The sequence below is a fragment of the Juglans regia genome, chromosome 2, assembly GCF_001411555.2.
Source record: "Juglans regia cultivar Chandler chromosome 2, Walnut 2.0, whole genome shotgun sequence".
Classification (NCBI taxonomy): domain Eukaryota; kingdom Viridiplantae; phylum Streptophyta; class Magnoliopsida; order Fagales; family Juglandaceae; genus Juglans; species Juglans regia.
The window spans coordinates 8,573,664-8,586,254 of record NC_049902.1 but is presented as its reverse complement, the minus strand read 5'-3'; the positions used below and the strand labels follow the sequence as shown (position 1 = coordinate 8,586,254).

At 37.3% G+C, this 12,591-nt stretch overlaps 2 protein-coding genes across 2 annotated transcripts; one reads left to right on the top strand and one right to left on the bottom strand.

Annotated features, from left to right (window-relative positions):
- LOC108994213 (phosphoserine phosphatase, chloroplastic) lies at positions 1–5,458 on the bottom strand. The gene is made up of 8 exons (XM_018969343.2): positions 4,991–5,458; positions 3,852–4,082; positions 3,360–3,492; positions 3,167–3,274; positions 1,739–1,832; positions 948–1,097; positions 817–870; positions 1–515 (listed from the first exon to the last, which is right to left on the bottom strand). The coding sequence occupies exons 2-8, from the start codon at positions 4,072–4,074 to the stop codon at positions 390–392; spliced, it is 888 nt and encodes a 295-aa protein (XP_018824888.2). The 5' UTR covers positions 4,075–4,082; positions 4,991–5,458; the 3' UTR covers positions 1–389.
- A 4,148-nt stretch (positions 5,459–9,606) lies between these two features.
- LOC108994170 (protein FAR-RED IMPAIRED RESPONSE 1-like) lies at positions 9,607–10,815 on the top strand. Its single transcript, XM_018969288.2, has one exon. It carries the CDS (start codon positions 9,607–9,609, stop codon positions 10,813–10,815), a length of 1,209 nt encoding a protein of 402 aa, XP_018824833.2.
- Positions 10,816–12,591: the final 1,776 nt, after the last annotated feature.

Genomic DNA, 12,591 nt, shown 5'->3' with positions numbered 1-12,591 from the left:
TCCAAGCTTTCTCCACATTCCCAGACTGAGATTATGGATGTATATGAAGAATACACAGATAATATACATATCTGAGTTTTCATCTGACTCTAGTGATGATACCAACTTAGAAAGCAAAAGAATTATGCTACTCATCATCCTACACACCACACACTACCCACCACAATATTACATTTCCTCTCAAACCTTGGGTAACAACAATTAAAAAATAATATATATTTTACAAGACTAGGGCATTAGATGATAACCTTTTTAGTTCCTCACATTAAGTTTCGTAAACTTAAAATGGGATGAATACACTTCTATAATGCAGTTGACCAGTGGGCCACAAAAAAATTAATCATCAAAAAATTCAAAAAAAAAAAGTGCAAGGCTCAGAAAACTCCAAGCTACTCCAGGGAGTTCATTAGATCTTTAAAACTGAAAACCAGCCAGTCAGCATTAGCGGCAACAGCTTCTCGAAGTTGGACACCAGCATAACATATAAACAAATCTGCACCTCCTGGTTTACGAGCCTATATTTGGGAACAAAACAAGTTAAAAGAGCAGAAGATTCACATTGGCAGGAAACTCATAGATAAGTCCCAGTGGAGGATAATCGTGGAAGTCTATCTAATTTGACTATCCTGTAGGAATGGGCAAAAAAATACAAATTTGGCAATTCCTAAAAACCAAGTTGAGTTGATGGAAAGACCATTGCAGGTTTTTATTTTTTATTTTTATTTATTTTCCTTGTATAAATACATACTGAAATGTGATAACTTGTGGAAAACTGACACATGGATCCAATTTCAAGTTTGGATGAATTTTACTTACCTCAAGATCAGTTGCACCATCCCCAATCATGACTAATGCCTTGTAATTATGAGCCTGGAAAACCAAGTTTAGTATCTCCACAAGAAACATTCTTAACAACCAACTATTAAACAAACAGCTAAGAGGCTTGCCTTCCTTATCTGTTGAACCGCAGTGGCTTTTCCTCCACTTCTTGAAGTAGGCTCCTTGGTGTCAAACCCCACAAACTCCCCAGAACTTCCAAATAGCAATTGATTGGCAAAGATGTTTTCATGTGGAATCCCAAGGATTGATGCAACAGGCTTCAAAATAATTTGTTTAATCAATAATTACAAAAAGTAATCCGCTCTTCAATTTATTCCCCAATTTGAAAAAGTAGATGCCATATACCGAATCCCATATAAACAAGAACTCTATGAGCCCTACAACTGTTGATATGTCAGATCACAAAATAAGTTTTTTTATAAGTAGATCACAAAATAAGTTAACCTTCTAAAGCATTCAAAATGGAGGACATTGAAGAAATCTAAGTATTGAATGAACAAATACCTATTTATTAGTTCTAATAATTTCTAATAAAATATTCTTAGTATACAGTATGTACAATAATAAAGCACTTCCAAGGTGCCGTCATCATTCGAAGCTTTTCCTTTTTAAGGAGTTCAACATGTTCCTTGACTCAGTTGGATCATTTTAGCATCCCCACCAAAATAGCAATCCAACGCTGTTGAAAGAACATCACATGCTACAGTACTCTCCTAAGATTGACTGACCACAAATACTGTCCAACTAAATGAATAAAATTGCAAGGGTCTACATGGAACATATATGTATGATTGTACGTAATTATTCATCAATGAATGCTTCTAGGAAAAATACAAAAGCAACAGACTTCCATCATTTTACAGCATTTTTTTTTATAAGTAATCATTTGACAGCATACATTGATCATTTGACGAAAGCCTCCAGAGATAAGGTAAACAGTGGTATTATTAGCCTTCAGCATCTTGACCAACTCGTCTATGCCAGGAGAAAGCCTACACATCAAAAAGTAGAAGTCATGAATACCATTTAATCTGAAATTAACATCAAACTATTGGTCATTACCAGTCATCCAGTGGAAAGCAAAAGAAAAAATAGATGTCAACAGACAAAAAGCCAGATCTATACTATGCAAGATTGTTTGTGAATACCAAGTAGCGCAATTATGTTTGTAATTATTGTTCTTCACCATCATAACCTATAATGGTGATATCTCCATTGTATAAACAGTTCAGAGTTTCGATTTGATGGCATGACTCAGTATGAAACAAAATAAAATCTGTAGTAGGAAACCAATGATGGCCATTATGTTTTAATGGCTTGACAAGCCTAAGCTCTGCCATTTAAAATTTCCATGCTTCGTGTACTTGTTCTATAAGCTAATAGTTATAGTAGTGAAAGTTACAACTATAAAATACAATAGACAATAATATTAATCCGACAACTCACTAACCCTTGAAAACAGGAGGGATCATTTCAACAATAATTTTACGGCTGGAGCACGGAACTTGCATTTGACATAGTTGGGAACTTGGTTGACTGTTACAGAAATGGTTGCAAGGAAACTTGAATTTATTAAAATGATGACTGCAAAAGTCTCTTCCACTATGTTTCGATAACTTACTGTATAAAGGATGCAAACATGGAACTAACTTTGTTGGCACCATGCCGTCAAACTAACAATTGATAGAATCTCATAAAACATATTTTTTTGTGAGCCATTCATGAGCAAATTCAATATATTTCATCCAAATTGTACAGATCCTTGAAAGAAAAACCTCAGGAAAATTTTGTATAACCATGTAGAAAATATCAGATTAGATATTTTCATAATATTTTCCACACAGAAACATTTACAATAGCTGCTGATTTTATATATGGGTTCATGGAACAGAAAACAAGAACTGCAACTGTATTAAAAATCACAGAAATGCAATGATATAAAAGCAAACTCAATAACAAAAAATGATGAATCCTCTCATGAGCAAGAAGGTCTCCTATCTCAACCGAAATTCAATTGTTCTTCGTGTTTCATAAGATAGGGTGCAAGCACAGTGCATCTTTGACAACATCCAAATTAGTGTCATTTAGAATTGATATTCATTTTCAATAGAAACTTTAGAGGTAGGACTACATATTATGTCTCTCCAGCAGAAAGATGGTGAGGCTTTCACACTCAAAGGCCAAATCCTGTTGTCAAATGCTATATGAAACAAATTGGAGAATAAAGTTTTAATTTTCAATTAAACTATGCCACCCACCTGATTAAGAAAACAAGTCAATACTAGCTCAAGATAAATAAAATCTTTTTTAAAAAAATCCCTCACACCTTGGGGGCCTCTTTTCAAGAAAGTCCTGGACTTGGGCAACGGAAGGATTGAACAAAGCAAGTCTGGCAGCCAAGGCTTCCTCAAAAGGAACAGAACCACTCATCGCTCTAGCAAAATCCAAAACCGAAGTCAGACATAGGCACTAACACTAAACCGATTGAAATAATTATAATGAAATGTGAGAAATCCAACCTAGAAGTCCATTCTGCAACAGCCTTTCCAGCTCCACAATACTCTGCAAGTTCATCAATGCCTTCATCCAGACACACCGTGCTATCCACATCGAAGCACACCGCATTGGCACTCCTCCATAAATCAAGGACATCTATATATTTATGGTGGCAAACATCAGCCACAGAAATATCATTCTAAACTTGTCCAAAATTAACCTCAAAAAAGAACATAGTTTATATTTAAAGAGTTCAACAATTCATTATAATAAAATCTAAAATCAATATCTAGCTAAGTAAACTCCATTATTGGAACATATATACCAAAAATCAATTTACTAGATCTTGTTGTGTTTAATAAACAGTAAACACCACAACTGCAAATAAGGATTGAAGCGAGTTAAGTATTGGACTCAACTGCATCAAAAAGTACTCACTCAATATTTAGAACTGAACCCATTTTTCCTCCAAATTTAAAACTTAAAGATGGTAAGATACATTGTTTGAACATAACCTTTGGATGGCAGAGTGTTGTTCGAGTGACCCAATTTTGAGGTTTCCAATGGTTGAACAGAAGCAGTAACTGATTTCAATGATTTAGGAGATTTGTCCATCCCAATTCGACTGATATCAAATCTTCTTTTGAATTGGAGAGAAAATGCAGGAAGGAAAGGAGAGTTAAGCTGCCTATAATGAGCACCAATGAGTGTCATCTGAGAACTCACCAGTCCTTCCATCAAATTATCTGCTTCCAACAAGTCAAAAAATGAAAATATTCAAATAAAAAAATCAATACTACAAATGCTCTTTTTTCTACCTTGGTTAAATAAGTGCGAATGCAAGATGAACAGTGAATTTTCGACCATTAATTTTTTTCCTTTTTTGACCCTGCTTTTATCACGAATTTCAGTTCTCTTCTGTTTTTCCTCTTCGTTTGTCGACAAAGTTTGTTGTCTTTTTACATTTCTACAAGATTATCTCTTACACGTTTTGTACATATTTGATCTCAACTTTCCAGAAACACTTTCCTTCCTCTTTCTCGTGTTTTCATCTCTTCTATTCCTCACTTTTCCATACAAACTTCTCGGTGGCCTTCGAATTGATTTACGTTCTGAATTTCGGAATCTCGTGGGTATGCTTTTTTTTTTCTTCTCTCAGTCGAAGATGTCTGAATTTTTAGAGGATGATTAAATAGATCATACGCATATACATGAGACAAAATCATACCGAAACACAATCTCTTTGAATTTCTGCAAGTTGAGTAAAAATAATATCCATATACACGAAACCAAACCGAATTCAAACACAATTTGTCATACATGTCTAGATGTAAAAAAAAAAAAAATACATCAGATGATTCCAGAAACGAAACAGAGGGTGGGTATGCTTTTTCTTCTTTCTTCTCTCAGTCGAAGATGTGTCAATTTCTACAGGATGATTAAATAGATTATATGCATATGCATGAGACAAAATCAAACCCAATATGTAAGATGCTGAAATTTCTACAAGTTGAGTAAAAACATCATACACATAGACGAAACCAAACCAAATTCAAAAACAATCTGTAATTCATGTGTAGATCTAAACAAGAAAACAAAAATTTCCTCAGACGATTACAGAAACAGAGAGTGGGGAGATCTCAGAGATCCTTACACCCAGACCCGACGGCTGCCGTTTTCGTCCTTTCTGTTGAGACCACACACTGTTTTGTGTGATTTTCTGGAGGGTTGCGGTTGTTCTTGGTGGAAACTTGATGGAACAGAGATAAGGGAGGAGAGATTGGGACCGAGTGACGGAAGAGAAAGAACGAGAGGGAGGCGGAACAGAGGATTTACGAGACGGAGATAGACGGAGAGTGGAAGAGTGTGGCGGCTGTTGTTGGTGGAACCTCGGCGAGATGGCGACACGAGGAGAGAAGAGGCAGCGTTGTTCAGTAACGGAGAGAGAAAGAGAGAGAGATATGGAAGACGTGGTGTTAGGACAGAGAGATTTCTGAGAAACTGGTGAGGTTGTTGGCCGAGGTGGGGAAGAAGGAGAGAGCGAGAGAGAGAGAGAGAGAGAGTGAGTGGGAGAGGAGAAACAGTGTTTTTAGGAGTTGGTGGATGTTGGCTGAAACGGTGTCGTGTGAAAGTATTTGGGGGGAGGGGAGTAAGCCTAATGTTTTGAATATCGTACTGGACGTCGTACCAGTCAAGGCACTGAAACGAAATATTTCGATATTGATACCGTTTCAGGATAACGTTTCGGGATAGTCGATATATAAATAAATTATATATATAAATATATATAAAAATTATATTTCAAAATAATAGTCTATATATAAATAAATTATATATAAATTATAAATAGTCTAGTCTGAATTAGGAGTTAAAAAATAAGTTTATAGTTTGAAAAAATGAAAAAAAAAACACAGGCTGAAATATCGGCCTGTATCGGCCGAAATATAGGCCAGTATGGCCGGTACCGGCCAGTATTTTGGCCGGTACAGAACATATATAGTATATGTACCGGCCGGACGGTCGAAACGAAAAATTTCGACTGTACCAGCTGGTACAGTATGGTACGAAATTTAAAACACTGGGTAAGCTTGCACATTAGCCCGCCCAACATGTTTTTGGCCCGACCAGAGTTGACCTGCTGCCATACCCAGGGGAATACAAACCGACCCGAATGGTTCGGGTTGGGTTAAAAATATCGTTTTAAATTTTATTTTTATTTTTAAAAATAGTTTATATTTTGTATTTTTTTAATTAAAAATTAAAGGGAAGAAACTTTGATTGCAGACTTTGGTGAGAGTGCAAGTAGCCCCTGTTGATTCTGGATTTTGGTGGATTATATTACTTCGTGCATGTGCATATACAAAACATACAGGGGACTCTTCCTTGGCAGACATGCCTGAATGCCAAAAGGGTATGCGCCTTATTTTGAGTTTGTGTCTAACACTGGGATTTTTTCGTGTATGCCTGTAATTTTTAAAGTAACTAACATTGGGATTTTTTTCATATTTTGAGTTTTTTATTTTCTCCTCCATTTTTTTCAAGACACCAACGAGAGAAAGAGAGATGGCTCTTTAATATTCAAACGGAAACAATAGATGCAGATCAAGAGAGAGTTTTGAACAAGAATCCCAAAACATATATGTATGAGAAAATGGAGCATACCTCAGTAAATCGAGTTGATCTTGGAGTGGCGGTCGAGGAGAGAGAAAGAGAGAGAGATTTAAAGACCCATCTGTCGAGTGCCGTATGAGAGAGGGAGAGAGAGATAGAGAGAGGCAAGGGTTTTTGACTTTTTTCTTCTAGATTCTGAGAAGAGGTGGGTTTCGCATTCGCCCGTTGTTTAGCATCTTTATCTTAAATGACCCGCTTCTAATTTCACTTCATCGGGCGGGTCGAGTCGTTTCAATCGAGCAGGTTGGGTCATGAATAATTTTGCACAGGACTAAGGGGGGTGTCAGGGGTAGGGGTGCTACCTGCCCCTTACGGGGCAGGGCCACCCCCTCACCATCCCCTGCCCCGCATGGGCGGGGGTGGGGATTTTTCCCCCGTAATCCACCTCCATCCATGCGGGGGCGGGGTACCATGTCCGTTGCACGGGGTACGGGGGTGGACCTTCATCCGTCCGCCCCTCGCCCCCCTCCTCCCCTCTCCTCGACTCCCCCAAACTCAGTGGCGTTTGTTACAACAAACCCAATCGAGTCATCTGCCGGCATCTACTACTTCAATGGCAAACGAGATCGAGAGAGTTAGATTGAGAGAGTTCGAGAGAGATTGAGAGAGTTTGGGAGTTTGGGTCTAGGACAAGAGAGTGAGAGATTGAGAGAGTGAGAGTGAAAGAGAGTGAGAGAAAGAGAAAGGAATCGGGGGAGGGGGCTTAGACATGCGGGAGAGGGCGGGGAAATTACCGAGCGGGGCGGGGGCCCCACCCCCCGTTCGTACGGAGCAGATCCCCTGCCCCACCCAGGCGGGGACGGAGCGAATGGGGTGATGCAACGGCTGCCCACCCCTAGTCAAGGGAGAAAGGCTGGGCTTGTCGTCTAAAATTGGGGAGGGAGGGTTGGACTTGACTTTTGGTTTTTTGGGCTTTAATGTGAAAAATAGATAATGCTACAAATTAGTTTGGACTTAACAATTGGCCTATAGTCTTTTCTTTTTTCTTTTTTCTTCCAAATTGTTATCAACTCTTCATAAAATTCTAATAATAAAAACAAAATCTTGAGAAATTAAATTTTAATGTTGTGGAGCATTTTATTTCCTTTAATTTTGAGTTCTGTAAATATTGAATTGAATTTTTATATTTTAGTAGAAATCTGTAATTATATAATTTTTTCTCCTTTTATTAATGATTTTTGTTTAATGATTCATTAAGATATATAATTTCCAAACTTAAATATTTCTTTCATTTCCAGATAAATTGAATAGTTTGGAAACTAACATGAAATTTAACACTATTTCAGTAGATTTAGATAGTGAAAGTGTTTTATCTCATCTCATCTCATCATTACAATTTTTTCAAATTTTCATATAAAATATAATAAACAATTCAACCTTTCCAACTCCCAAAACAATAATAATATTAAATCATCTCATCTCACTATCCAAACCGCACCATACAATTTCTAATGTCCTATAGTTTGTTTAATATTTTTTTTAAAAGGATAAGAGTTTATATTATAATTATATTATAAAATTATTTAGCACTTACTACTGTAGTTTCTAATTTTAAAATTAACACATTATATATTTATTTTGAAAATGACAAACATACAACATACACATTCAACTATAAGTATTAAATTTAACAATAACAGGTTTGTTAGTATAATTATAAATTTCCATCAGGAAAAAATTATAATTTCTTAATAATTTAAATAAATCTGCATATTTATTAAATCTATTATTGTTCTTAATATAGTGTTATTTAAGAAATGTAAATATACAATTCTTATGTGGCGATTTTTTAATGTGTTTTTTTACAGTTCTTCTAGGGGCAACCGGGGTTGCGTCCCCAGCTGACTTCAGCTGATTTATTAAAAAAAAAATTGAAAAGCGGGAAATGAAATGGTTTTCCATTTTCATCTTCGCTTCGTCTTCGCCACTGATTTCCATTTCCATTTTCACCCCCGAGCTTCTCTTCGGTCTGGTCTGTGTGTTTTCATTTTCGAGCTTCACCACTCTTCGCCAGTCCTGAGCTTCTCTTCTTCTCCTCGTTTGATCTGTGGATTTCCATTTTCATCAGAGCCACTCCCGAGCTTCTCTTCTCCTCGTCTGGTCTCTATGTTTCCATTTTCATCTGAGCCGAGCTTTTCTTCTCCTCGTCGTATGAGAGCGAAACTGGTTGTTGCGGTCGCCGTGGTGGGACTCGTTTGCATCTTTGAGTCGCGTTCATCGTCGTGGGGGAGAGAGCGACTGGTCCATCTGATTATTAAGGTATATTATTATCTGAAGTAGCTAGATCCAATAGGTAGATCTGCTAAAATCTCACAAATGACTCTACATTGAACTGAAATTTTCATTTTAGTTGTTCCCAGTGAGAGGAAGAGAACCCGCGTTTGTTTGCTGTAAATCTGGCAACCATCTGCTATTAAATTCAAGAGCCGAAGAAATTGTTGTTCCCAATGAAGGTAGCCGAACAAATTTTCATTTTAGTTGTTCCCAGTGAAGGTAGCCGAACAAATTGTTGTTAAATTCAAGAGCTTAAAATTGTTGTCAACTTCAAATAGGTTAGTAATTGGGGAACTATTAGTAGCCACTTTAGCTTCATATTCTAACAGATGATGTTACAGAGTTGACGTAGTAGAAAATTGCAAGAAATTGAGTTTTCCATCACAGGAAGCAGCTTGATCAAGCATTCAATTGTAACTTGTAATTGTTGAGTCAAATGTTTGGGAGTCAATTGGTCGGTCAAGTCCAAAAGTGATCCTTGAAAACCGTTTTGCAGTCCACTGTGGTATACATGAGATTTATAAATTAAAAAGCTTATCAAAGATAATGAATATTGGTCAAAATATTGGGGTAACTGAATATCTAGTACTTCAATTCTAACAAATAGTTTTCAACCCTCTCGGCATGGGTAACGGGAAAGAACAACCATCTACACTAACACCATGTATCTCAAATCCATCATCCGCAGTATGTTATATCATTTAATATATCATTAACATTGGAATGTATTGAGTTGATATTTATTTTCAAAATACATCAATAACTTTATCCAATAACGTGTGCGTGCAGGACATACCATCAACCTATCCAAACATCCCAAATTACATGCATGGTTACTATGGACAAGTGCCTACATGGTCATCGGGATTTCTGCCAAATGCTGGTTACTCATTTCCACATAATATAGAAACTCCAACTCCTCTCATCAATACAAGCTCCACTACATGCATACTAGTTGGGTCAGATTCTAATAGACTCGGTGGTGGGGAGACTAAAGCCCCATGTACATCCTGTACAGTTGAAAAAATTAATGAGGATAAACCAAATCCACAGGAAAACAAGGATTGCAGTGTCGGGACATCTCAGAATGTTGATATTGATGGTGATGATATGATTGAGGAGCCAAAGTTGGGGATGGAGTTTAATTCTCTTGAAGAATTACTGAGTTATTATAAGAATTATGGTAAGAAGTGCGAGTTTGGGGTGATGACAAAAAGGACTGAGAGGGAAGAAGATGAGACTGTTAGGTATGTCACCCTTGCTTGTGCTCGTGGTGGGAAGGCCCGTAATAGAACTTTCGATTTCACCAACCCACGTCCGACTGGAAAGACAGAATGTAAGGCAAAGATTAATGCCTTAAAATGTGATGGAAAACTTCGGTTGACTACGGTTCATAATATCCATAAACACGGCCTTAGTCCAAAGAAATCTCGCTTCTTTCGATGTAATAGAAAAGTGAGTGACGCTGTAAAAAGAGTTCTAGATACAAATGATATGGTTGGTGTCCGAATGAACAAGAGATTTGGATCTCTTGTTGTTGGCGCAGGCGGGTTTGAGAACCTTCCATTTTTGGAGAAAGATTGTCGTAATTACATCGACAAAACAAGACATCTACGACTTGGCGCAGGTGGTGCTAGTGCACTTCAAGACTATTTTTGTAGGATGCAGTACAAAAATCCCTGGTTCTTTACATTGATGGATTTAGATGATGACAGGAGGTTAAAGAATGTCTTCTGGGCAGACCCCCGTAGTAGAGCAGCCTACCAATATTTCGGTGATGTGGTCACATTCAACACCACATACCTGACGAATAGATATGGAATGCCATTTGCACCATTTATTGGTGTAAATCACCATGGGCAGTCAATTCTCTTGGGCACAGGCTTGATTTTTAGTGAGGATACAGAGACCTTTGTGTGGTTATTCCAGACTTGGTTGCAGTGTATGGATGGTATAACTCCTAAAGCTATTATCACTGACCAAGATAGAACGATGAAAAATGCATTTGGTATTGTTTTCCCAAACACCCGATAGATTTTGTCTGTGGCATATATTGAAGAAAGTGCCGGAAAAGCTTGGCTCTTATGGTTCCTACAAAACTGTGATGAAAAATGCATTGATGAAGTGTGTATGATAGCCAAAGTGTTGATGGGTTTGAGACAAGTTGGGTTCAATTAATTATCACGTACAATTTGCATAAAAATGTCTTGTTACAAAGTCTATATGCTGATCATGAGCACTGGGTTCCAACATTCTTGAAAGACTGTTTTTGGGCTGGAATGAGTACAACGCAGCGGAGTGAGAGCATGAATGCCTTCTTTGAAGGGTATGTTAATGCTAAGACGAACTTGAAAGAGTTTGTCGACCAGTTTGATAACGCATTAAAAAAAGCTGAGAATGAAAATGCGGCTGACTTCCACTCATATAGTGTCACAACCCCTGCATATCTAGATCTCTAATTGAGAAGAAGTTTCAAGAGTTGTACACAAATTCTAAATTCAAAGAAGTACAACAGCAAGTTACCGGCATGATTGATATGAATCCAAAGTTACATAAAAATCATGGTGCAATACAAACTTATCTGGTAAAGGATGAAATTCATTTGGTAGAATTCATAAAACTGGTTACATATTCTGTGGACTTTATTGAAGAAGGAACATCTGCAAACTGTTCTTGTGGATTATTCCAAATGAGAGGGATATTGTGTAGGCACATTTTGGTTGTATTAAGATGTAACGAGATTACATCATTGCCAGATATATACTTTTTAGATTCATGGAGGACTGATATCAAACAGTGATATACGTTGATCCACAGTAGCTATGATGCGGGGGGAACAACGGGCAGATTCTAATAGATATTCAGAGATATTGAATATCAGTTATCAGATGATTACTCTTGCAGCAGGTTCGAAAGAGCATACTCAAGATGCGAAACCTAAGTTATATGCAATGATTGAGTTGTATTGTGCCAACCAATGACTCCCATCGATGACCCAAACGGGTTCCAATGTACCAATATCGGCAGGGGACACAGCGCAGTGCTGTATACGCTTGTGATTATGAAAGATCCATTGCAATTGTTCTGTTAACAAAGATAGCCTGCAGTGAGTACTTGCAGTGCATTCACAGCGCAGTGCGCTTGTGCACTTGAAAAGTTTTGGTGCCTTTTTATGAAAAGAAAAAGAAAAATAGTTTACAAGTCACTTTTGAAGGCCCGTAATGTAATTGAAAAGTTTTCAACAGTGCAGTGCGCTTATGCACTTGTGCGCTTGTGCACTTGTTTTGTTCACAACCCCCTGCATTCTAATATCCATAATGACAGATTTCATAAAGGAGAAAACACTTTCAGAAGCAGCATATCAACCAATACGCACATACTGATATCCATAACAAAAATTGAGAAAACACCTCCAAATGCATTATTGAAGCATTCTGACCTCTTTCTTACAGAGAAATAACACAAGTAAATTAAGCATATCTATTCCCATGATCAAACCAATAAGCATAACTGAACTTAATATATTTACATAAAGTACATACAAAGTCCAATACTTAGGTACTAACACTAGGCAGCAATTAAATTATTTATATACTACCAAGTAACATACAACTACAAATAAAAAAGCCCAAAACACCCGATGTAGTGTGCGTCCCCGCCTCATTTCAGTTTCTTGTTCCAGAAGCACCTTCTTTCTTGTGGAAACCACTATCTCTCTATTGGATACCACCAGCTCTCTCTTCTCGATTTCACCCACTCTTTTACAAAGCTCAATCTTCGTCTTTTCCACATCGTCTAGCATCTTCTCGA